At 39.9% G+C, this 27,055-nt stretch overlaps 1 protein-coding gene across 6 annotated transcripts in view; it reads left to right on the top strand.

Annotated features, from left to right (window-relative positions):
* The window catches only part of SLC36A4 (solute carrier family 36 member 4), a 128,687-nt gene that overhangs the window by 35,584 nt on the left and 66,048 nt on the right, over positions 1 to 27,055 (top strand). For all 6 annotated transcript variants that reach the window (XM_021280130.2, XM_013370619.3, XM_021280128.2 and 3 more), the window contains 2 exons: positions 7,788 to 7,957; positions 14,412 to 14,581. In XM_021280130.2, the coding sequence (XP_021135805.1) occupies positions 7,788 to 7,957; positions 14,412 to 14,581 (340 nt within the window). The remainder of the gene's footprint in view (positions 1 to 7,787; positions 7,958 to 14,411; positions 14,582 to 27,055) is intronic.

The following is a 27,055-nucleotide window of genomic DNA, read 5'->3' as shown; positions in this document are numbered from 1 at the left end:
TCAAAGTTTATCTGATTATCTGCGGGCTGAATTCTCGTGTGGTTGTTGTTTTTTGTTGTCCAGTCATTTAAAACGTAGAGATTTCTGGTTAGAATTAGACAGTCCCCTGCAGCTTGGTTGTAGAAAGACTGAATGTAGCAGGATATTCAAGGCATGGAATGAGGAGATGACGGTATTACTGGGGGATGTTTATACCTACTTCATGCAGCTTGAAATGAAAAGGAAGATATGAAAGATAAGAAAGATGGGGAGACAGACTTTCTAGGAGGACCTGTTACGATTGGACAAGAAGTGATGGTTTTAAACTAAATGAGGGGAGATTCAGGCCAGACATGAGGAAGACATTTTTTACACTGAGGATGGTGAAACCCTGGCCCAGGTTGCCCAGAGAGGTGGTGGATGCCCCATCCCTGGAGACATCCCAGGCCAGGCTGGATGGGGCTCTGAGCAACCTGAACTGGGTGAAGATGTCCCTGCTCATGGCAGGGGGTTGGACAAGATGAGCTTTGAAGGTCCCTTCCAACCCAAACTATTCTATGATCCTGTACTTTGCATAATGGTTGATGATTAGCCAGCTTGTTTCAAAGATTTGATTATACTTCTTTGCCAGGAAATTATGAGTACTTTTGAGTTTGTTTGGTGAATGAAAGGAGGATGGATTATGCTTGTTTTGTAAATGAAGAAACCAAAGGTTGATATAATAGTTATTGAAGGAATCAAGTATTATTAATAAGTTTCAAGGAAGATAATAGTCACAACACGTGCTAGTGTCTGAAAGACGATAGGAGGATCTCTATGAAGCAGGTGACAGAGAAAAAGATGGAGAATTTATTCAACTGAGGAGAGACAAAATGATGGAAAATGAGAAATTATGAAAAGGTTCAGTTTTGTCTAAAATAGCTGGTTTCATAGGTCTTTAGGGCTATGACAAAGCACTAGTGTGAACTGAGGGAGAAACAGCGTGAACGAAACAGAGCATGGAAATAAGAAGCAGGGAAAAGATCCATTAAAAAAACTGAAAGTTTTTTGAAACTCTGAAACTTAACTCAACTCATGGATCTCACAATTCTCTCACCTCCAGCATTCTGTCCCTGGTGACCTTGCTTCAGAGAAGTTATCCCCCAAAGTTTCCCCTGACCATAGAATTTCCCATCACTAGTTTGTGCCATGGTTGTGTATGTGGTGACAGCTTATAGGTCTGAAGGGTGTGGGAGGTATTGGGCTGGATTAATGATCCTGCCTGTGTGCTTGTTTGAACAAGCACAGAGCAAGATCAAAGCCTTATTGTGAGATACCGAAGTGATGCAACTTCCCTGCTGAGAGATGTTGTAAGTGTTGGACAGAGAGAGAGAATCAGAGGTGTGACATTTTTTTTCTTACAAAGCTATTCAGTCATCTAGGTAGGATGTTAGCTTTTTAAAAAAAATCATTTAAAAGAATTGAAGGGTGAAATTAATGTCTGACTCCAGAAAAAGGGACAAAAGACCCATATTCAGCTTCAGTGTCCCAAAAAGGACACAATAAAACTAAAACACATTAGTGAAAAGAACCTTCTCTCTTTTGCGTTCAGTTCAAGAGTTCATTTTTTTGGTAGTCATTGCAACAGGGACTGTACAGGGACTCAAAAACAATTTAGAGTGAAAATTTATCCAGCAGCTGCCCAACAGTGACACGGTGTCAGGACAAGCACTGGCTCATGTCATACCTCCCGTCAGCCTCTTGTCTCCTTGTAAACACTTCACAGATCTTCTGGATCCTGGTGAAATTTAACAGCTTAGGGAGCAGGGAGTTTGTGTAATATATGTGTAATTGGTTGTTACTTGGCTTCTTGTTAATCCTGTGAGATACACACCTTTTCAACTTGTCTGGAATAGGTGATGTTGTATAATGTATAAGACCTGGCTCAAGTTCTTTACATAATTTCTTTGGAGATGCATTCTGCCAAGGGAAGCATCTCCTGCAGTGACAACAACTGGCTTGAAACACCTCCTGCTGCTCAGAAAGAGCATCTGGGCCTGGGAAGGGACACGCTCACCTGCACTGGGTGATGCAGGAAAGGCCGCATTAGCATCCTCATCTGTTCAGCCTGGAGGATGTTCTAGTCCTGGTACTAACTCAAGGTTAAGCAGAGAGAAATTAGCATTTTAAAATACAGTTTCTTATGGCTACCAAATCCAACACTGACTAAAAGCATGGAAAACTGTATTGGTTGGTAACTCAGCATCATTCCCTGCTTAAATCAATGGAGCTACTTGTTAGCTTGGAGAGGGCTGCATGCTTCAAGATCTAAGTATGTTAATGTGTCTTTGGCTAATGATACTGTTATCCTCTATTTCTCTTTACAACCTTCATTAACAATGAATTTAAGGAAAAGATATGCAATGTGAAAGTGAGGTTGATGATGCAGGAACACGCGTTTAGATGTAGTATGTTTTATTTTGACATACTCGTTAGTGTGCAAGAAGTGACATCATTTAGCTTAATGAGTGAACTTGATTTAATGGATAGTTAAAAAGCTGGAGTTGGTAGGCTTAAGAGAATTGTCCCATAATGTTGTTTAATTATTTTTTAAATAAATCTCTGTTTTCTTGGAGAAATGTGGGTCTTCAGACTGATTGGCTTTAAATGCAAAAGGTAAAAGATTGCAGTACAGTTAGAAATTAAAAAAAATATATATTTGAATGCTTCCTTTGGGCTCAAGCACATTGAACAGAGTTTGTGCCACTGGTTCTTTGCTTTCCTTTATGAACTAGGTTTCAGATAGACAATTGTATGATAATCTCGTCTGCCTGTAAAAAGAAGTTCGTTAAAATGTGAAAAGGTTAAAAACGAAAACCAATAAACAACCATAGTTGTAGGTTGCCTGTGAGGAATTGTGAATGGTACTTGCTCTTTATTATATTGATTTCATGTTACTTCAATTCACATATTGATGTCTAGATTGGATTTCTCATAATAATCACTTTTTCAATTTTTTCATGTATGGCCTATGGGAAATCATAGCATCCTGCTGGAGGTAACAATATACCTCCATAGAACCACAGAAGAAGTAAGTTGAAAAGGACATCTGGAGGTCGTGAAGTCCAAACTGCTGCTCAAAAAAAGATCTACCTTCTGTTGGATTGGTTTCCTCAGAACCCAATCCAGCTGAGCTATGAAAGTATCAGAGAATGAAGGCTCTCAGTCCCTCTTGGTAGCCTGTCCCAGCAATTAGCTGTTCTCTTCATAAAATTATTTTTCCTTATGTCCAACTGAAAATTGCCCTTGTTGCAAGTAGTGACTGTTGCTGCTCTTTCTTTGACATTGCACCTCTTAGAAATTGGCTTGGTCTTCTCTGCAAGCCTTCTCTTCCTTTGGTTAGCTGAAGACTTCAAGGAGGTTCCCTGCCCTCACCTTCTCTGTGGCCTGAATTAAGTCAGCTGTTGGCCTCTCGTGCTCCAACCTGCTTGCCACGTTGACCTTCCTCAGCTGGACTTGCCCCATGTGTCAATGTCTGTCTGGTACTGGGTGACCAAAACTGGGCATGGTATCCAGGTGCAGTTTCTCAAGTGCCACAGAGAGGGAGAATCACTTTTTGGCCTGCCGCGTGTTCTCTTGCTGGAGTGGCCCATGTGCACGCCAAGCCTGCGTAAACGTGGACTGCTGACTCCTGTTCAGCTTCTTGTCTGCTAGGATGTCCTGGTCCATTTCTGCTGAACTGCACCCTAGCATGACAGTCCTCATCTTCTGCATGCCGTTACTCTGTCCAGTGTTGAGGATTTCGCTTTTGTCTTTGAGCTCCATGAGATCTCTCTCTGCCCAGTCCTCCAGCTCACTGAGGTCCCTCTGAACTGACGCTCTACTCTCCTTTGAATCAACTGCTAGTCCTAACATAATGCCATCTACCAGCATGTTAAGGGTATGTTCTGTTGCATCACCCAGGTCATTAACAAGCATCACGCCTCCTATCAAACCTGCAGGAGCAACATAAGTAACCAGTCTCCAGTGGAACTTGGTACCTTTTGAGCCCACTAGTCTGGACTGTTTTTCACCCAATTTATACTCCTAGCATCCAGTCCCTCTCCTGTCTAATTTTATTATAAAGGATGCTGTGGGATCTTGCATTGATGACCTTCCCCTTGTCCGTAAAGCCAATTGTTCCATGCGAAAGGGCCGTGAGATTGGCTAAGTGTGGTTTATCCTTGATAAATCCTTGCTGGCTTGGCAATTCAGAGCGCGCTTTGTGCTGGTGAGGTGACTGCTCTGAGGAACGAACACCTCATAATCCCTGTGGTTTGGATGGTTTCTTTCCTCAGGAGTTTGTCTTGGTCAAATCCCCTGACATGGCCACTCCGGGTGGCCACTCCGGCTGTGCAGGGGCCCTTGCCCTGCAGCAAGTCACCCCCTCTGCTATTCAGACCCAGCAGTCTCGTGCAATCTTGAGCAATGTCTCCAGGTCTCCTGTGCACCCCCTCCCACAGCAGCGACCATGGCCACTGCCTCGCTCCTGGTTGCTGGAGCTCCCGAGGGCTCAGGTGCTTGGGAGGCTGGACCCAAGTCCCTTTGCTACCTCAGCGTTTCCTGATCAGCAGCAAAACTCCAGTGCTGTCTGTTGGCTCCTGATGCTGCTCACTCACCTCCCAACACTGCTGGGTGCTGCGTGCTCCTTCCTCCTCCTCTGCTCTCTGGACAGGCCATGGGAGCTGTTCTGCATTTGATACAAAGCATTGTCTATGTGCAAAATGTCATTACTCATAACAGTTATTTATTAAAATCTAGGGCAGTCATCTAAACATATTTATTTTAATGACTTTCTTTCAGAATGGCCATAGCCAGTGTTTGTTATACGCATGTAACACTTCGCTATTTCAACTGAAGAAGTAGCCAAGAAGTAGGAAGTTTCTTTCTCTTCACCATTTTTATGACTAGCCTTTAGGGCTTTTTCTTTGTCTGAAAGAAGGCATCATAATGAGCACTCCCGTAGTCTTTGACTTGAGCTCACTCTGTGAAACCACAGAAGTTTTTTTCCTCCATTAGCAATTTCCTACAGATTGCTTTTGCCGTCCTTCAGAGGGCCAGGTGGTCTCAAGGATCCCTCTCCTGCCAGGAGTCGTGGTGAAACAACACAAGATTTCTTTTCGTGGCTGGCATGTGTGTCTGAGTTCATTACCCTCCTTCTGCCAGGAATGTAGGAGGTGAATGCCGGAGACTCTGGAAATCAAATCCCTGGGCCAGTGAAGTTACTAAGTGATTCCTGGTATCTATAAGCTGGGCAAGTGATGGCCATTAAACCTCTGCAGAGATAATGCAGCTTGGAATAAGATCTTACTATAACAACTTATGCTTGTTAAGATTCCCAGAAGTGATAGAACACGGTAGAACTTATACAGAAAATATTTTCCATTTATAATCACCAGAGAATTAACAGATACACGTTCAATGAACATTTTTATTACTGGTCCAGGCCCAAATGCTCTCTGTTTGTAGGAAGTCAAGAATGGGAAAACTCAGGAGAAGGGGAAAATTGCCTGTAATTTGCATAATTCAAAGCTCTTAATAAGGAGATGTGTGAAAACAATCTAATTGCAACTGGGGACAAAAGAATACGAAGTGCCATCTGTTCTACCTGGCAGTTTTTGATGAAAAATATAAAAAGATGACTCAATAGGTACCATACGGACAGAACCTTAATTTATTTAGAGGAAGGACCATATTTTTGTCTGTGTGGCAGTAAAGTAATACTTTAGTATTATATTACTAAAGTAATACCACATGTCTCCTTTCATATTTTTTTTTCTGCTGCTCAACACTGTCATTTAAAAATTGATAGAAGTTGTTAAACTCTTTTTGGTTTAAATTTAGTATTCTTCATCAGATTAAGTTACAGTGCAAGCTCAAATTGCTTTCTAGAGGAAAACTGTCGGCTGTGGAGGCTCTGAATTATATAAAGAATATCCTCAGTTAAAATGTATATTGTCTTTTAATTGAAGAGGAATGAAAATTTGGAAATGCCTCCAAATCACGGGATCACAGAATCGACTGGGTTGGAAAAGACCTCAGAGATCATCGAGTCCAACCCTTGGTCCAACTCTAGTCCGTTTACTAGATCATGGCACTAAGTGCCATGTCCAATCTCAGTTTAAAAACCTCCAGGGACGGCGAGTCCACCACCTCCCTGGGCAGCCATTCCAATGCCTGACCACTCTCTCTGGAAACAATTTCTTTCTAATATCCAGCCTAAATTTCCCCTGGCAGAGTTTAAGCCCATGCCCCCTTGTCCTATTGCTAACTTCCTGTGAGAATATGTGCATATTTTTTTGTTCCCAAGTATAAAATGACTTCTTCAGGATTGATAGTGTAGGAGAAATACAGCAATGTGGGATGGATTGGCAGTGGTGATACTCAATGATAGGTCAGGAAGAGAATATAATTGGGTGACCAGGAGGAAAGTAATGATTGTCCTGTAGAAAACAATATGGCAACATTTCAAATATACCAATTTGTTTGTTAGCGGATGAGACCTGTTTTTATCATAACTTACACTGGCTCAATTGAAAACAGTAAATATTCAGTCAGTTAAAAAGCAATTTTGTGTGATGGGCAGTAGCTTTTACAGGGCAACCCTGTTGCACTGAAACTGTTCTGTCTGTATTAGGTTTGATGTGTTGATGAGAGATGACAAGCCTGTTTAATTACAGCGACATACTGTTAATCAAATATAACCTGCATGTCTACTGAAAGATAAGCTGAACTGCAGTCTTTATTCCACTGAGTGTTTTGACCAGCTCTTCATTACTGATCTTCGTTAGAGAAACTTAGACATTTTACATATATGTAGGCATACAAAATTAGGTGGTTTAATCTTGAACAATATTGAGTATCTGAGATGAATGTGCAGTTCTTCTGAAAGAGGTAGGAAAACTGCTTCTCTGGGAGCATCCACATGCCTTCAGTTTCTGTCTTAATGAAGACATAAAAAGATCTGTTACACTGATGAAATTCAAGGTGGGATGAACAGCATGTGGCTTGTTATTTGCATTTCCTGCCTTGCCTGGAGATTTTGTGTTGGTGACTGAAAACTTAAGCTGGAACTTACTAAGTGTATTATTCTGTGCATAGTTTAGTACATGTAAAAGGGGAACTCTCCGGCATGCGATGATGGTTGTAATGCCCGTATCTTCACCCCGAAGTGATGGCAAGCCCAGCAAGCTCACTTGGCTGTAGTTTAGGCTCAAAGCACCTACACTACATTTAGTTAAAGCTTAGTGGCCCTGTCACTGTCAGCACAATGAAATAGAGTACAGGTACGTATTCTGGTTGTCTTAGGCTCGAGGGTCCCTCTCCTTGGGAAGAGCTGAGGCTGCTGAGCATGAGCTTGTGTGTCAGCCATGCACATGGTAGGTTCGTCCCTGGTGGGAACTGACAATGCAGACATTCCTAATAAAAACAGGAGAATTATCCTTGGATTCTGAACAATTCTGTTACAAAAAAATTCATGTTAATCTTATTGCCTGTGTATTTCTTCTGGGCACCATAAGTTTCTCTTCTCAGTTTTTCTAACCTATAAATATTGCTTTATATTTCCACACTGATGCTGTTTTCCAACCAAGATAGGTGCTTCTCAGTAATTGAACTTTTCTTTTGGGTGCATAAAACATTGTGATCTTCCAGACTGTGAGACATTATTGTTGAGTAATCTTATTTATTAATAAAATCACCTAAATTCTTGAAATTGGCTTTGAAAGGGGAGAGAAAAATAGTTTTACTGTGAGGACATAAAATGTGATTGATTCTCCCTCTATTTCCAGGTACTCCCATTGGAAAACAGAATGAAGGACACCGCACGTTTCCCACAGGCGCTGAACATTGGCATGGGAATAGTCATGACCTTGTATATCTCCCTGGCCACTCTGGGCTATCTGCGCTTCGGGGATGAAATCAAAGGCAGCATTACTTTAAACCTGCCACAAGATATATGGTAAGTGTATATGTGACTTAACACCAGTAATCTAGAAGGCAAAAACATGGCAAGGGTTATTCCTATTATCAAAACTGAGATTTGGGCCTTGATTTGTTTTTTTTTTTTTAAATATTATTTTATTTTATTTCCTGTGGTTTTGGTTTTTTGAGGCATATTGCTCATGATATGTATTTTCAAACAGTACTGCATCCATTCTGGCTAGATATGCATCTGAAAGGGAAAATAGTTCTGTTTGTAATATTACATGTTGTTGTTCATTGTTAATATGATTAGTGAAAAGTTCGTTTAAAATGGTAGATCTGGGTTTATTTGTCCCTTAAGAGAAGTGCCCTTGAAAGAGGAGGAAGGAGAGCAATGTGGTATATAAGATAAAGTTGCTCACTCACTCCTGCTTTTTTTATTGTGCTCATGCAAGCAACAGGATGAGTTTTATTCTGCTGTAATATTCTGCTTTATTCTGCAGCCCTGCTGTCTAGCAGGCCTGTTCGAATAAGAGTTTTCAAATAGCTCTTGGCTACAGTGCAGATGTGGTGATCAGATGATATTTATCCCGATGGCTTTACAGACCTAATGCAAAGAAAGAGATAATAAAAGTGGTGGAAACTGGTGTTCTATAAGGTGGAGAAACTGGCATTATGAGTTTAATAACCTCAGAGCTGCTCAGGGCACATATATAGCGATAACAAAGTCATCTGTTTTTGTCTCCCCCTGGATGGTATAATTCCCCAGAGCACCAAACAAAATCAGAAGCAGAGGCAGCTGGGTGGTAGGGCCAAGGATTGTGATGTACGAGGCCATTGCTGTGCGGTTTACCTGGCACGGGACCAGCAAGCAAATGTGTGCAGTTAACTGCACTGGCAAGACAAATTTCCAGCAAACCACAGGACAATATCTTGTTACTTAGTCCTCACATAAAAAACAAGCAGCTGGATTGAACTAGAGAAGTGCAAGGAACCAGCGAGTTTTTTAAAGAAAGTGACCATGTGAAAGACCCTAGAATATAGCTAAGCAGTGAGACTTGGCTTATGTGTTTAATTCCAGCTGGACAATTCCCATTTTAAAAACAAGCTTTTCCTGATAAAATCAAAATTCTGCTGCTTTCTGGGTTTTATTTTATGTTCTCACAGATGCATTGACAAGAAAGCATACACAGGCCCTAGACCAGTTAAGCCCTTAAGTTTGATTTAAATAGAGGGCTGCACATATTCTAAAAACATTCTGCTAGATTTGAGATTTTGGAGAAGAGGCTTGTTGCACTTCTAGTTTAGATTGTGCTTTAGAGTACAAATTGTCACTGAGCGTAACAGATTATTATAATTAGAATATGTCAAAAATTGACTTTATGAAAAGAGGGTAGTTTTCAGCTGATTTTTGCTGATCTTTAACAACTTCTTTCTGGAATCAAAGTATTTTACTTCATTAAATAATTTTTCTTTATTTACGTGCAGTTATATTTAGCTGTTTAGAATATCTTATTAATTTTTTCTGTGCCCTCAAAAGTTCTTAAGAGGCTTTTAGGGACATGGTTTAGTGCTAGAGTTAGGTTATGGTTGCCAATGTTCTTGAGGGTCTCTTCCAACCAAAATGATTCTATAATTCTATGATTCTATGTATGCAGATTATCTAGTGACATGAATCTCTTTACTCAGTTTGCTGCTGATTTAAGAGAGGACACACAGACACAGAGTGTAGTTTACCTGATTTATTCATGATCATGAAATGCCTCCTGACCCAATCCAAGGAGTTGCACCACTTGTCTAAATCAGCACATGTTTATAGTCAAAAAGTGCATCATTATTGTCACATTCAGTTCAAACCAAGTCCTGTGACATTTGCAAATACACATTATGGGAAATTTCTGCTTTAGTACTTAGTAGTGTCCTTGGTTGGGTTGTCATAGAACGGTTTAGGTTGGAGGGAACTTCTGAAGATCACCTAGTTCCAACCCCCTTGCCATGGGCAGGCCACCTTGCCCTAGACCAAGTTGCTCAATGCCCTGTCCAACCCGACCTTGAACACTTCCAGGGATGGGGCATCCACAGCTTCGAGGGATGACCTGTGCCAGTGTCTCACCATCCATATTGTAAACAATTTCTTCTTTGTCCTTGGCTGGGGTCTCATCTTCTTGAGGCTGAAGGTTCTTTCCACCGTCTGTTCTTTGTTAAGATACAAGTGACGGACTTTGTGGAACAGTTCCCCTACTGTGAATGCCAACGGTTGGCTACCATACAAGTATTATAGTATATTGAAGTTCAACAAGACATTACGCGGTACTAGTTCAGGTGGAAGCTTAGAACAATTAATGCCCTGTTGGGTCTAGCTGTATTGATATGTAAGTTTTGTTACACTACTTTCCAATTTTTTTCCGTTTAAAGAGGTACAACAAAATCTAAAACGTATAGAGTTGAAGAGGCAGACTTTGCTAACTTCTTCTAGCATATATGAATGATTTAGAATTTTTTTAAAGGGTAACCTAAGTAGCCATCTTCATCTGATTGGACTATAATATAAAATTACTAGTAAAATCACTTAGATAATATACAAATTGGTTTCCTGATTTGAAAAATTTGAATCCTTGTAGAGCTAGAAAAACAGGATAATAGAGATGCTTACTTCAAACTACTGTGTGTTTAAAATTTTGAATCCTGGTTTTGAATACCTTTTAAAAATTATTTTCTTAGAGGTTTGGGGTAATCTGAAGCCTGAGGATTGCAGGCTAATTGTGAGTAGATGGACAGTTTTTCTCTTTGTTAACTGACTAAAATCCTTCTAAGCTTCTGGAATAAGGGCAGTGATACAGAGCTGATAGAAAAATGGCTCTGTTTTTTCCTCTAAATTTCTTAAAGCTGCTCAGCAATCAAAAAGTGTGTCATCAAAGCAGTGGCTTCTCAAGTAGCTACACTGTTATGTCACCATGTAACATGATGTAGTAGTTTTTCTGTCCCTTTGAATGTGCCTTTGGGAATTTATTGAGTTGTGTAGTGAAGGTCAAACCTTTGATACAAATAATTTAGGACCTGTTAGTCAAAATGTATTTTTAGTCAGTGCTATTTTTTCCCCCATATAAACACTTCTAATTCCTTCTGTATATTTTTTTCAGCTAATAAAAAAGCTGATTTATTTTTGTTTGTTTGTTTTGATATCATCAAATATTGAAAGCCTGATGAACTGGCTTGCAGCTGTGAGATAAGAAGCACCTAAGACAGGGCTGAAAGGGCTATTCGAGTTGATCAGCTGTATTCCCCCGCTCAAAAACACTCCCGTGTACCAAAGCCATCAGTGAGTGCATGTTCAACGCTTCCTTCAAGAGGCCCAAGAAAGGATGATGGAGGCCTCCTGGTGTGGTGGGAATGAGCTGAGCTGTATGGATACAAATTTTGCTGTGATCTGCCATTTGGCCAAAAGAAGGGGCCAAAAGCAGTCGTGACCAGATTTTATTTACTAATAAGAGATACAGACAGTGATAGTCAAAGAGAGTACGCTCTGAGCGACTCCTGCCAGACTGAGATACAGATACAAGGGTCTAAGTTGTTCTTGCTCTACTCTTGCCTCCGCTTTTTTCTTTCCTTACTCATGCAGTTGCCTTTCTTTTTGCACTTGAAACTCTTTTTGAGGACTGATGCAAAAAAAGGATTCAGTGCTTTGGTCTGCTTAGCACCATCTTATGTTGTCAAAAGTTATTTGTGACAAATATTTCCTCTCTTATTTGTGAACACACAACACTCCAGAGCAAACGAACTGAAGCGTTAGCCAAAAGCTTTGATGATGTTCTTATTTGCATTCTCAGAAACAAAACTATACCAAGAGACTCATAACTTGTATCAGTTGGCTGCAAGCAGACCTGTAACAAATGCTTGTGGTTTATGCAGCATGGATTAAAAATACATCTGAATTTAAAACTGTTGGTGGCCTGGATCATTATTCATCACTTGTTCGTTCAGGTACAAATTACAGAGGTAAAAGTGTCCATGCTTCATTTTTCTTTGAAGATATACTCTAGTTTTTGAGATCTTGGGCTCTCAAACTAATTTCTCTAAGACTTTCTCGTGGATTAGATCTGCAGGCATTTTTTTACAAAAAGCTGGAGATGCAGGAAAACCAGCTAGATCACGAAGGAAAAACAGTAATGCTACAACCAAATAGCAGTGGATTTGAGATAAGAGCATGAGCATGATATCTAAAAAGACTTAATTCTCTTAAGGGAGAAAAAAAAAAGGTATTTGTTATCTAAAATTTGGCAATACAGTGCAAATATGTTGGTTACTTTCCAACATATATAAGGAAGCAAGATGGACATGCAAAATTATGTAGAAGTTTGGCTGCCAAGCCATTCAGGCATTTTTTAAAGAATACTTTCCTTATTTTATACCTGAGCCTCACAGCTGCTTTTATTGTATTTCTTACTGAGATATAGTATATATGAGGGTGGATATGAGCATTTTTTCCTTGATATTTTTTTGTTTTTACCTTTTATATGACAGGGTTTTTTCCTGGTAAATACTAATAATCTTTACCTTTACTCACAGGATAGGGCTTTCTGGTTCTTCACAGATCTGAAAAAAAATACATAAAGATTTAAGCTCGATTACCTGAATTTGGTTAATACTTTTGGAATAGTAAATAGTATTTTGAACCAATTCAGGCAGAAAGAAGTTAAATGTAACTGAGTTTTTTTTTGTTATAAAGAAATTGCCCACTATGTTGCATTTTCTGTACATTTTTGTCTATATTGTGATGATATGCAGAGTGGAATAATACCGAATAGAAAGAGATTAATGGGAATAGAAAGTCTTCCCTCTTCTTAAAATGTGGCTTGTACCTTTTATCAGTCTGTGTAGGGATAATTCTGCTTCTTGTGTAACTGGATTCTTGGACTGGTGCAAGACAGCAGCTTCTCTTTGTTTGGCACAGAATTTAAAACCATCCTAAAGTAGCTATTCAACAAAACACACAGTCTCTTAAAAACAACAACAACAACAAAACAACAACAACAGCAATTAAAAAATTCTTGATCCCTAAAGCATTTGTGTAGTTACACCAGCTCCAGACCTGTATGTTAGGAAAGACATTCCTGCATCCGAATGAGCTCTCTTCTACATATACATACCTTGTTTTCCCAATTTCTTTTTCTTAGTAATGTACCCTGCCAGTCCTCCACTGGCACAAAGGTTAGCAATATTTGGAGCTGTAGAACTTGGTTCTCCTTTGTCTTGTTCTAAAGCCTGTGACATACTGTGACATGGCACAGTGATTTCATGGTGTTCTGTACCTAGCGGTTTGGAAGACGAGAGTGTGGACAGCAAGCAAATTTGTTTATGAATAATTTCTAGCCTTAGATGGTACTCCTTCCACTTTTAATTAATAAAAAGCCCTTTTCCCAGTGTGGAAAATAATTTTAGAGACATTTTGTGAATATGCAGAAATCTGGAGGATATTGGCATCTGGGTCAGAGCAGCCCCCAGTAAGGACTTCGTGGTACTGGTGGATGAAAGATTGGACATGAGCCGGCAATGTGCACTTGCAGCCCAGAAGGCCAATTGTAACTTGGGCTGCATCAGGAGGAGCGTGGCCAGCAGGTGGAGGGAGGTGATTCTGCCCCTCTGCTCCGCTCTGGTGAGACCCCACCTGGAGTCCTGTGTCCAGCTCTGGAGCCCTCAGTGCAGGAAAGACATGGACCTGTTGGAGAGGGGCCAGAGGAGCCACAGAAATGATCAGAGGCTGGAACAGCTCTGCTGGGAGGACAGGTTGAGAGAGCTGGGGTTGTTCAGTCTTTCAGTACTTAAAAGGGGCCTGTAAGAAAGATGGGGACAGACTTTAGCAGGGCTTGTTGTGACAGGACAAGGGGTAATGGTTTTAAACTAAAGGAGGGGAGATTCAGGCCAGACATGTTATACAGGCCAGAAATGTTATACAAAGAGGGTGGTGAAACCCTGGCCCAGGTTGCCCAGAGAGGTGGTAGATGCCCCATCCCTGGAGACATTCAAGGCCAGGCTGGACGGAGCTCTGAACAACCTGATCTGGGTGAAGATGTCCCTGCTCATGGCAGGGGGATTGGACTAGATGAGCTTTGAAGGTCCCTTCCAAACCCAAACTATGGTTCTGTGGTTCTTGATTAGTCTTTAAAATGTCTAATGTTTATTGCCACCATGAAAGGTTTATCAATGTACAGATTATATTTGATGTGAATCTTGCATTTTCTTTTCCCAATTGACAGCCTGATGTTTAAACCTATTCTTAAGTTTATTCACTTATGTTTGCATGATATTGGTTTTTTTTGTGGTCCATATTTGGTAGTATGCTTATTGTCTGTGATTTCATAGGCAGTTATAACTTGCAAGAAGCTAATGTTATTGTCTTGTTTGCTGGGGGAAGTAGTAATTTTGCTATTAGCAAGCTAATTTTTTATGAAGAGTTTGCAACTTATGTGAATGTGTGTAAATGTTTTCAACAGGTTATATCAGTCTGTAAAAATTCTCTACTCCTTTGGGATTTTTGTGACCTATTCGATTCAGTACTATGTGCCTGCAGAGATTCTCATTCCATCTGTCACCTCCAAAGTGGAACAGAAGTGGAAGTTACTCAGTGAGCTTGTGGTGAGAGCACTTTTAGTCTGCTCAACTTGTAAGTATGTGCAGAACATCCATAAAAAAGCTTGTTATTATGCATTGTTTGGGCCTGCTTATTTAAATACATGTTTTGTTACCTATTTTTCCAGAGGCTAGCAAACCTGAAATTTTATTTCAATGATTCAGTGTGTTTTGACTGTCATGAACAAGTGAATCTAATGTTGTGTTTGTATTTTAACCACACTTTTTTTAGTAGGCGTGACCAATTATTTGGCAACTATGTCTTTTGCCAATAATATTGACATATTGTGAGTAATATTGACAATAATTGGCATAACAAGATGGATGGATGATGGCAGAGCAGTGGACGTGGTCTACCTTGACTTGAGTAAGGCATTTGACGCACTCTCCTACAGCATCCTCACAGCTAAATTGAGGGAGTGCGGTCTGGATGATCGGGTAGTGAGGTGTAATGTGAACTGGCTGAAGGGAAGAAGCCAGAGAGTCGTGGTCAGTGGGGCAGAGTCCAGTTGGAGGCCTGTATCTAGTGCAGTGCCTCAGGGGTCAGTACTGGGGCCTGTATTATTCAATATATTCATCAATGACTTGGATGAGGGAATAGAGTGTACTATCAGCAAGTTTGCTGATGACATCAAGCTGGAAGGAGTGGCTGACACGCCAGAAGGCTGTGCTGCCATCCAGAGACCTGGACAGGCTGGAGAGTTGGGCAGGGAAAAATTTAATGAAATACAACAAGGGTAAGTGTAGAGTCCTGCATCTGGGCAGGAACAACCCCAGGTTCCAGTACAAGTTGGGGAATGACCTCTCAGAGAGCAGTGTAGGGGAAAGGGACCTGGGGGTCCTGGTGGACAGCAGGATGACCATGAGCCAGCACTGTGCCCTTGTGGCCAGGAAGGCCAATGGCATCCTGGGGTGTATTAGAAGGGGGATGGTTAGTAGGTCAGAGAGGTTCTCCTTCCCCTCTACTCCGCCCTGGTGAGACCACATCTGGAATATTGTGTCCAGTTCTGGGCCCTTCAGTTTCAGCAGGACAGGGAACTGCTGGAGAGAGTCCAGCGCAGGGCAACAAAGATGATGAAGGGAGTGGAGCATCTCCCTTATGAGGAAAGGCTGAGGGAGCTGGGGCTCTTTAGCTTGGAGAAGAGGAGACTGAGGGGTGACCTCATTAATGTTTAGAAATATATAAATGGTGAGTGCCATGAGGATGGAGCCAGGCTCTTCTCAGTGACAACCAATGATAGGACAAGGGGTAATGGGTATTAACTGGAACACAGGAGGTTCCACTTAAATTTGAGAAGAAACTTCTTCTCAGTGAGGGTGACAGACACTGGAACAGGCTGCCCAGGGGGGTTGTGGAGTCTCCTACTCTGGAGACATTCAAAACCCGCCTGGACACCTTCCTGTGTAACCTCATCTGGGTGTTCCTGCTCCAGCAGGGGGATTGGACTGGATGATCTTCGAGGTCCCTTCCAATCCCTGACATTCTGTGATTCTGTGATTCTGTAATACTCGAAAGCTGCCAACCTGAAAATAGTTTTCTTAGAAAGTTTTTAAGTAATAGACACACATTGCTGTTTCGTGTCAGCATTTCTCTATGTGATCTGCAGTACATGCTGCTCAGGCAGAAATCCTTTTTCTGTTTTGTCATCTTGAGGATTAAGCCTAAAATGCGCTGCTCTGTATCCATAAAATAGCACTGGCAAACATGGATGCCTGGGCAGTGTTCATGGAGGGCCACTTATTTTAGATGGTGACGCTCCAAAGCAGTTTTGTATCTCTGCTCTTGGTGTCTGTTAATACTTTTGTTTTTATCACTCATCCTGACTCTTCCCACCCCTCCTGCTGTGCCCCTGCCTTTCCCACAGGTACTCTGGGTACCACAGACATTAGTAGTAATCAGCGGTGCTCACTGAGCAGCGAGCGTGGGCTCATCTAGGAACTAATAATCCTGAAGATCATAGACTGAAGAGAAAGTTTAGGTCCCCAGCAGCTCCCATCAAAAATGCTAATATCACACAAAACTTTTCTTAAAAATGTTATAAAATTTTTTTAAGGACATAATTTGTACTGAAATGAGATGTTTGCCCTAAAAAAAAAAAAAATCAAAACCACCAAGCAAGCCAAATATGCTAAACCTTGTATTTTAGGGGGAAAATAGTGCTGGAAAAATAAGAGTTTAGTTTTTGTTGGCTCTGTTCTGTTGGTGAGTACTGACCAGCGGCTAATGCACTGGATCTTCTTAAGGTCAAGTCTATTGAGAGAATCAGTTTAATGTTGGTGCAATTTAATTACTGCAATAAGTAAAGGGAAATACCATTGATCTAATAACTTGCTGATCTGAAAAAACATCTACTATGTGAAATTAAAAAAAAGAAATCAATGTGAAAAGCTTTCTTGAACACTGGAGAGCAAATCTCCTGAAGCACCACACAGCCTGTGCTCTGCTCCAAGTGTTCATGGTGCTGAGTGAACCTGTTAAGACTTTAAGATTCAGGATAAATGAAAAGCTGTTGTAATAGCACAGGGATGTCTAGATCTTCTGATCTAGATCATTTTTGCTTCAGGATCCAAAATGCTTTTCAGTATCTCTCCAGGACCCCAGTAAGCTCTCCAGTCTTAAGCACATTTTGGTGTCATGAGGCCCTCAACTTCTACTCATTCTCTGTTGCCCTTTATGTGCCCCTTACAACGTGCCCTGGTAACAATACCACAATATATTTTGAAAGCTAAAATTCTTGTAGATCCAAACGGAAGGTTTTGAGAGTTTCTAGGTGAAAGATTCTTTCAGAGATGTGTCTGATGAGAAGCCTGTGGTGAATAGGTTTGAAAACACATTTTTTAGACAGAAAAGGTCCAAAACTTTTAAAATCGAGTTTTAGAAATGAAATTATTTTGGTATCAGTGACAGAATATGTTGTAATGTCTGGACAATTCAGAGGTCATACACTGATTAAAGGGACTCTGCCTGCTTGAAAATAATTCTCCAAAACAAGAAACTTCAGCTGTGTTACTGATAACACATTAGCTGATTAAGAGAAGACTTGCAAAATCAGTTATTACTAATTTTAGGGGCTTCTGCATTTCTCAAATAAAAATCAATGAGGTCATTGTTTTATTGTTGCAGTATATCAGAAACTTTGCTGGGAAATATCATATGCTGAAGTGTTTTATTTTGTTTTGTTTTCTCTGGTAGGGTTTGTTTTAAGTAAGAACTTGACAAATGACTGGAGATATAACATGAATTCAGAAGAACCATTTGCCTTGCCTGTGGTTTTTCGTTATTTGCTCCCTCACTTACAGCCACTTAGCATTGCAGGAGGATGATCGCAAGTATATTATGTATTTTTAGATTTCTGCTTCCATGTTTCACAAAAGAGGCTTTATCTGAAGTGTGCTATGAAAAATACACTTGGCCCCTGATGGCACCAGTCTGAGCTGAACCCTCCCGAGCCGTGGGGAGCTGTGGGGCTGGGCCTGGCTGGATGTTGCTCTGGGATTAGGTCAGGCTTTGCTCACTGAGTGATTCCCAATGAGCAGTGAGATCACCTGGATGCTTTATCTAGAGAGAATTGGTAGTTAGAGCTGTTCGAAAGATTGTTTTTTACCATCCAGGAAAGACAGTTACAGACAGATTTAAGAACAATGTTTGCAGTAGCTTGTCTGAATTTCACATCTGTTCTTAGCAGCTTTTTCAAAACTCTGACACTCTATTATTCAAGGTAAAAGCAAATACTAAGGGATATTTTTGCTGAGAAAGTGCTAGACTGGCAAAAACGTGCTTTTCCTTTGGTTATAGCCCCTTGTTTGTACTTGGACTTGGAGACAGTGAGTGCAAATGACTTGGCAGACCTTGTTCTCTACTGCTTGTCTCCCTTCCTACAATTTAGTATTAAAGTAGTATCTTAGTATTGCAAGGATAAAAATGCAAGTCAGATACTTTTGAATTTGAAGAAAAAAGAGGGACAGGGAGAGCTTCCTGTTCGTTTGATACTAAACATATATCTCCATTTCATTTCAAGAGACATACATTTCTTCACCATCGCTTGGATTTCGCCATGTATGGTGTAGCAAGTTGGAAGATAACACCATACTTGATAAATCATAACACTAAAATATTGTTTTGCAAATCCAAGTGAACACCTTGTGAACTGACTGGAGGGATGAGCTAGGCTTGTGTTTAAAGTCCAGACTAGAGCTGGAGACTCAGTTTGGTAATTGCTGAAAGCAGGTGGGAGCTGGTCTTGTAGGGTGTATTGTGACAGGACAAGGGGTTTTAAACTAAAAGAGGGGAGATTCAGGCCAGACATGAGGAAGAAATTTTTTACAATGAGGGTGGTGAAACACTGACCCAGGTTGGCCAGAGAGGTGGTGGATGCCCCATCCCTGGAGACATCGCAGGCCAGTCTGGATGGGGCTCTGAGCAACCTGATCTGGGTGATCTGTCCCTGCTCATGGCAGGGTTTGGACTAGATGAGCTTTGAAGGTCCCTTCCAACCCAAACTGTTCTATGATTCTAGGCAGAAATATGTTTGAAAGCTGGACTAAGCGTCACTGTGGGGGGCGAAGTTTGAAATTAGGAACACATACCGACAGAAGGATTGGGATGAGAGTCACCATAGGATTTGGAAAGCACTGAGAAGAGGTATGGAGGTGCGGTGCTATGTGCTGCTCACTTGCTGTCCTCAGGTTGTGCTTGGAAGTTCATCACCACAGGAGTCCTGAGGATCTCCAGCAGCTTCCTGATGACTTGCCAGCTTTGTCCTTTGGTGGGTCAGTTCATCTCATTGTAACAGAGGCATAAGATGACAGGAAATCTGTCTGATTGTGCTCAAATAGTACAACTACATCCTTATAGTTTCAGTAGGTTCTGTTACTCTTGTATATGCATTTTTATTTGAAGTGTAAATGTTTTTCATTTGTTTTTCTCACAGACTTTGCTTTAGTGTTGTGGTATTTGAATGTCAGATAACTTCAGTACTTTGAAATATCTGTCAAGGTGGAATTTTTATAACGTTGAAAATATTCACCCAGATTTTATATCTTTAAAACATGCCACTGAAATAGTTTGGACCTGTGTTTGCTGCATCTGCTTGGATACAGGTTGGCCACTGTGGTGGTGGTTCAGCCCTTCGCTGAGCCTGTTATGTGATGGGATTGTGGCTACTGCACGCTGGGATCAATCATTTGAATGTGAAGCTTTATCATTTGCTTCTGAAGGAACCTGGACCACATTGGCTGAATTTTTAAAAGCTTTGTTGATGTCTTTACATAGAACAATGTTTTACTTTTATCATTTGAGACACCAGTTTGTCTGGGAGAATAAGACAAAAACCTACCCAAATGAGTCCTTTTAGCACATTGCTTGAAATAAGCTGCCATTATATAATGAGAGTCTTTTATTCTTCCCTGCTTACTGGCACTGGAATTGTGGTGATTGTGGGAGGGGAGAGTTTGGAGAGGTTTTGGTGAGCCTAAACACTTAATTCTCCTGTGTTAACATCTTCAAAATATGCTGAGCACATTGGAGATTGAAAGGAGACCTGGAGATCATCAACTTCACTATTGATGCTAAATAGCATCAAATATATTCACTTCTATTGGTGCCTCTCAGTGGAGATTGTGATTAAAAAATTCAAGATGGGGCAGGAATATAAGTTTCTATTAGAATGCAAGTGTAAATTTCTCACTCTCTAGCAAATGCTTTTTCATGTCTTCTGCCAGAGAGGCACTAACATTGAATTGTGCTTACTGGAGGTGTTGGAAGGATTAAAAAAAAAAGAAATACTGAGAAAATTGTTTTCTTCTGAATGGTGGCACCAAATCCATTAAGAAGTAAAGGAATAAATAGAAAAGAACAATTTAAGCAGTATTTTAGTTTTTCAAGAATATGTTGTGTTTGTTTTATTAGTTTCAAGGTAGTAGTGACTTCTTTTTGTGTGTGTGTGAATTGGTAAAAGCTGATGAAGAGCATCAGCAAATATAATGGAGAAAACTGGAGTTGAGACTTAACAGTATCTTTCATCCACAAAAGAAATATAGATGTTTTTTTAATAGCTTAATTTGGGGCTCCATTCCTGCAGCCAGAGTGCTCCTGTTAAAATGAAAATTGAGAAATACTGCATTTGAATGTGGATATGGAAATATCGGTTGAATTGTCAGCTGTTCTGATTGTCAGCTTGAAATGAAACAAATTTAATTGAATGGCTGATCCAGCTGAGTATGAACTGAGCTGTTATTGAGCTGCTTTCCATTAAAAAAATTAGCCTGAGCTTTGTGTGTAATTTTACCAAGAGAATAAATGCATTATTCAGTTGAACTTATCAGTGATGCTTGTCTAAATGTTTCCCCATTTTAACTGAACCTGGTTTTAGGAAAGAACAGTTCTTGATGCTGAACAATTAGACACAAGATACCATAATGTTTACCAGGCATTGTTTAATGACATTGTGCCAGTAAAATACTTGCTCAGAGCAGCTGCAGCAGAGGTAACATGAGGGAATTTTAAGATCTATACAGATTTCAATGCATGCTTTTAGGATTAAGTGATAATCATTTATATAGGAGCGGTTTGTGTATCAGTCATTAAACAAAGAATATTTTTAATGAGAGTTTTTTCATGTTAAAGGGTAATATTGGCAAAAAAATTGAATAGTTAACTATTTTGTATTTAAGCCCACTTCAAAGGGCCTTTAAACAGTCCACACAAATATTCTAAATCCCATCTTGATTTTTTTTAAATCACAAAGTTGTTTACGAATTGTCAAAGGAATAAAATTCAATATTTGATTAATTAGTTTTTTTTTTTTTTTCTTTCAGTGCAGGTTTGTACATTTTTTTCCTGGATATGGGTGACTGATGAGCATCATTTTTATTTCTTACTAGAAACTCCTATGCTGTGGTTTTCAGCTGAGAGAACAAGCATCATTGTGTGTTTTCTAGGTCTATGCTTAGGCATGAGAAATAGATATCTGAAATCCAGGTCCTTCCAACCTGTTTGAGTATCTTTGCAAGAAGAGCAATCTCTTACTGTAAAGGTTACATCCTGATTATGATTTCTTTATTTTGATGTGCCATTATGAATTATAGCACATCTTATGAATTGTCGCTGTGCAGGCATCACTTTGTGTACATATAATAACTAATGTTCTTTCTCACAGTACAAGTATTCACTTTTTTTTAACCTGATTTTAACATAAACATACCAAATGTCTATGGATTATGATTAATGGTTAAATGCTATGGTTTATTTGAATGGTGCTAGAACCACTTTATATTGCTGGTTGTTCTAGAGAGATTAACTTGTGAATATAAGTTGTATGAGATAATGGGTTGGGGATTTTCTTTCTAAAACTAGCATTGCTCCAGAAGTAACTGTAGGGTCCAGCAGAATGTTCTAATGTTAGTATTCATCAAAGCCTTCCAAAGCCAACTGCTTTAGTTCTTCCTTTCGGTCCTTTGCTTCAGCTGACGTTGGATCTTCTTTAACAGTGACTTGGATATGGACCCAAACAAGATATTACTTGTGATTGGTTGTATTTTTAAAACCTCATCTAGAGAGTTAAGGTTGGGAAGTAAATGATTGAAAACTTTAAATGTGTATTGCTTCATTTATTTATTTATTTTTAATTACTGCTGTGTTGATTGGACCTTCTTTGATTCAGGTATTAATCAGGATTTTGTGGATAAATTCAGATTTTAAAGTGCAGCTGTTGTCGAGAATTTTCTGTAGGTATAGGAGAGGAAGAAAAACCATGGGCTTTGTGATTGACATGAAAAATAGGAAATTTTAGAATATTAGTAATTAAAAAAAAAAAATAGCAGGAATATCTGTCGTAAAATTTACTTGCTTTTTTCTTTTTGAGACATTTGTTTTATTATTAAAAAGTATTTTGGCAGCACATTTATGTACTCTGATGTAGCTGATCCTATTCTGAGGCAGTAATTATTTCCTATTAAACAGACCTTATTGCTTGCCACAGTTTAGTGTTTGCATTAAACGAGTATTTTACAACTCTGCAGGAATTCTTGTGAAAAAACATTATGATGTTTTAATTGAAAATTGGACTATAGCAGAGACTTTTTTTTTTTAATTTGTGGTTCCTTCTACAGGCTACTTTGCAAAATATAAATATCATCTATTGCAGTATAAATATCATCTATTCCAGCTTGCTTTTGCCACTTTAAAATATGAATTTTGATGACGTTTATTTTTCTGATTTCTAATTAGAAAGCTGCCTTTTCTGTAATGCAGTATGCATTTATCCTGGGGCTGGTGCTGGTGCCGGCTGGGTGGCACTGGCAGTGCTGGGGGAGCGCTCAGGTAGGCCCGGTCTGTGCCCTGCACTGAAGGAGAGCTGGTGGCACCACACTCATACATGTGTCATTTTAAATGAGATGAAATTTATTCTCTGTGTTATATACTAATTCCATCTGACAGGTTTCAATATCAATATAATTTTAGTTTATGTAATTCCACATGGGGTTTTCCTGTACATAGAATCATAGAACAGTTTGGGTTGGAAGATTCAAAGCTCATCCAGTCCAACCCCTGCCATGAGCAGGGACATCTTCACCCAGATCAGGTTGCTCAGAGCCCCATCCAGACTGGCCTGGGATGTCTCCAGGGATGGGGCATCCACCACCTCTCTGGGAAACCTGGGCCAGGGTTTCACCACCCTCAAGTGTAAAAATTTCTTCCTCATGTCTGGCCTGAATCTCCCCTCCTTTAGTTTAAAACCATCACCCCTTGTCCTGTCACAAAAGGCCCTGCTAAAAAGTCTGTCCCCATCCATCTTACAGGCCCCTTTTAAGTACTAGAAGACACAATAAGGTCTCCCCAGAGCCTTCTCTTCTCCAGGCTGAACAACCCCAGCTCTCTCAGCCTGTCCTCCCAGCAGAGCTGTTCCAGCCTCTGATCATTTCTGTGGCTCCTCTGGCCCCTCTCCAACAGGTCCATGTCTTTCCTGCACTGAGGGCTCCAGAGCTGGACACAGGACTCCAGGTGGGGTCTCACCAGAGCGGAGCAGAGGGGCAGAATCACCTCCCTCCACCTGCTGGTGTTTTCTAAATGTATATATTGAACCTTTAGGAAAAAAAAAAAAAAAAAAAGATAAAGTTTAACTTTTTTTTTTTTTTTTTAATCTCCTAAAGGAAATTCTAGCATAGTGAATTTCTTGATATACTTCTAAACTTGATGAGAAGGAGTAACACACATGCTCAGTTGCACTGCCGCTATTCAGGGGAGATGCATTTAGTTTTAGGCTGCAACGTTCTTTGTTACTTGAAGAATTCAGTTGATTTTCCTGGATATAATATTTAGTTTTTAGAAGAGTTCCAAAGCCATGTATGGTGTTATGAAAATTCCTTGTAAAATAGCAAATACATATATACATTCTCTAGCTAATGAAAAGTAAGCTTCATAATATGTTCATGACTTTGTTTTTCTCCATTATTTTGTCCCATTATATTTCTATGCATGAACTGGCTTAGAAAAGAAGGTCATTTATGGGGTGCCTTCTTGAATGCCGTACACGAGCCAGTGATTTTCTGTCATGCTCATTGAGTTGAGCAGCTATTTTTGCATGTACTCCTTATGCATTTTACATCTGTCCTGTGGTTCATAGATGTGAAATTTCTCTAAGAACCAAAGATTCCTAAGGGGGAAGTGAAGGAAGAGGCAAATGGAAAAATGCTCCTTTTTCCTATTGCCCAATTAAGAGGAAATATATAATGCTTTGTTAAAAATCTCCCCATTATTTTCAGGATATTGGCATATGTCTTCCTTCTTCCCTTTTGATATGCAACAACATAGAGTTGAAAAGATTGTGTTAATGGAAATACCAAAAGCAATAGGATGCCGTGCTGTGCCTACTTGGTTGATCCGAATGGAGTATTATTGAATATTTGTCTGTACATTTTCCTTTGCTAAGGCACTACAGTGTAGATGTGATAATGAGCAACATTGATCTACAGTTACAGAAAGTCTAAGGGAGCTGTAGCATGAGTGATATCCCATTCACTTTTTACTCCTTATATTTTCAAAGTTCAAGGGTTCATTAGTTTGTTCTTTCCTGTTACATCCTGTAAATTTCCTTTTCCCCCCCATTTTATTTTATTTTATTTTATTTTATTTTATTTTATACTTTATATTTTATACTTTATATTTTATATTTTATTTTATTCCTGGAACTTTTCCTTGATCTGACTTGCACTGTGACCACCCAAACCTTTGTCCTGGCACAAGAGTTGTATTCTAGAGTTTAGAGATGAAAGGAGGAGGGGAAATATCTTTACAGTACAATTTTATGATACATGAGTCAAATTAACAGCTTACTGCTTACAAATGTAGGATATCTTACTCTTCACTCTGTTTTTCTTTATCCTACCCTGGCATGTAATCCCATATTCTTCTTCATGCTGGCTCTGGCATTCAGTCAGAAAAGAGCAGATCAGATTTGCTCATCAGCACAAACCCCCATGTTCTGTGTTTAACTGTTTTATGTCTTTTTCAGTTCAGCAAGTGATGGAATATATTGTGTTTTGACTTGCAGTAACTGCTCATTGATCAAAGCTGTTCTGTAACACAGCAGAATAAAAATTCTGTGTCTTGTTCTTCAAAGTTAATTTATGTTTTTATATCACATGGGCTTTTCTGGTAAGGTTACCTAGACTGTGCTGCTTCCTTCAGTAGAAAATGTCTTGAATCACGTTACTGAACTCTAAACTGATTACTCATTAGCAGGAGATTCCTGTGGTAAAACAAAGCATATGTAACTGATAACCATACACTATCAGGCAGTCCCTTTTAAATTATGAGCTTGAAAATTGCAACAGGCTCCTTTTGACATTTTATATATTGCACAGTGTTTCCTCTGAACATCCCACCTCCTGCTTCCCCGTGTTATCTGAGGGCAGTTTTGACAAGGTGACTGAGCACAGGCCGCCAGGGAGCTGGGTGCCTAAAGCACTAGAGGATAACAAAGGATGTTTTTTCTGTAAACTTCTCACTGGAGTTCTTCATGGGTATTAATAATTTGCCTTGTCTGGCACTTGTGGTGTTTGGTAGATATACTGGATGCTTTGACTCTGCCTTACGACTGAAATGCCTTAATTAATGTAACATTTTGGCAGATTTTTGGGGCAGCGTTTCAAACAAATGAAAAGGACATCAGAAGTATGTCTGTGCTGTGCTAAATACTGCTGTTTAATACTAAAGACAGTTTTTAGCAAAAAAATATGTAGACAAATTTTCAGATTAGAGTGGGTTCGATATATGATGACTTCAATTCACCAGAGTCCTGGCTGGTTGAGGAAGAAAACTGTGTGTGTTTAATTGCAGTCCCAAACAGATGGGATTTCATAGTTGTTCTCCACTGTGGCCAATAAGGAGTCACAGTAAGACCAAAATTGTTCTTCTGATATTAATTTTTTACCTTTATCAGCTTTGTCCTCAAGCTGAATCTCATAAGGTGTTTGTCATGCTTATATTGGTATATTGCAGGTAATGGCATTGCTGACCATAGGGATGATTAAGATGATGGAGTGGAGCATCTCCCTTATGAGGAAAGGCTGAGGGAGCTGGGGCTCTTTAGCTTGGAGAAGAGGAGACTGAGGGGTGACCTCATTCATGTTTACAAATATATAAAGGGTGAGTGCCATGAGGATGGAGCCAGGCTCTTCTCGGTGACAACCAATGGTAGGACAAGGGGTAATGGGTTCAAACTGGAACACAAGAGGTTCCACTTAAATTTGAGAAGAAACTTCTTCTCAGTGAGGGCGACAGACACTGGAACAGGCTGCCCAGGGGGGTTGTGGAGTCTCCTTCTCTGGAGACATTCAAACCCGCCTGGACACCTTCCTGTGTAACCTCATCTGGGTGTTCCTGCTCTGGCAGGGGGATTGGACTGGATGATCTTTTGAGGTCCCTTCCAATCCCTGACATTCTGTGATTCTGTTACTATGTCCCACAGAAAAAAAAATAAAAAAGGAGAGAAGCCAGCAGTTTGGGATATGAGACTAAAAAAATACATATTGTTTCATTCTATTTCACTGTTCTTTAGGAGCAAGGCAATTCTAAAATTCTCTTAGTGAACATTTTTTTTTTATTATTTTTGTCGTGGTTCTTTGCCAAATTTCAGACCAGTTCTATAAAGATAATGATTGTTAAGTTACAGAAAAAAAAAATACTTCAATTAAGACAAGTAGCATGGCCATGTATTTGTTTATACAGAGCACGGCTCATAACAGTCTATGCAAGATGGCAAACTGAGACATCTACAGTTTGGGTCAAAAATTAACTTATCTTTCAGGACAGAGGCGTCCTCTGTCTTCTCGCAAGTGCTGGGATACCTTATAATGCATGTTACATAAATGTAAGACATGAGGCAGGTGAAAGAATTGCATGAACTACCATTTTGGACATTGTGAGACCTTTGACACTCAAAATCAATTATCCAGGACTAGCAGGACCACTGGTACAAGTGTTGAGTGAGATGCCTCATTATGTTGA

This window comes from Columba livia, chromosome 1 (genome assembly GCF_036013475.1).
Source record: "Columba livia isolate bColLiv1 breed racing homer chromosome 1, bColLiv1.pat.W.v2, whole genome shotgun sequence".
In the NCBI taxonomy this organism is placed as follows: Eukaryota; Metazoa; Chordata; class Aves; order Columbiformes; family Columbidae; genus Columba; species Columba livia.
Note: the sequence above shows the minus strand (reverse complement) of the source record. Positions and strands in the feature narration are given on the sequence as shown.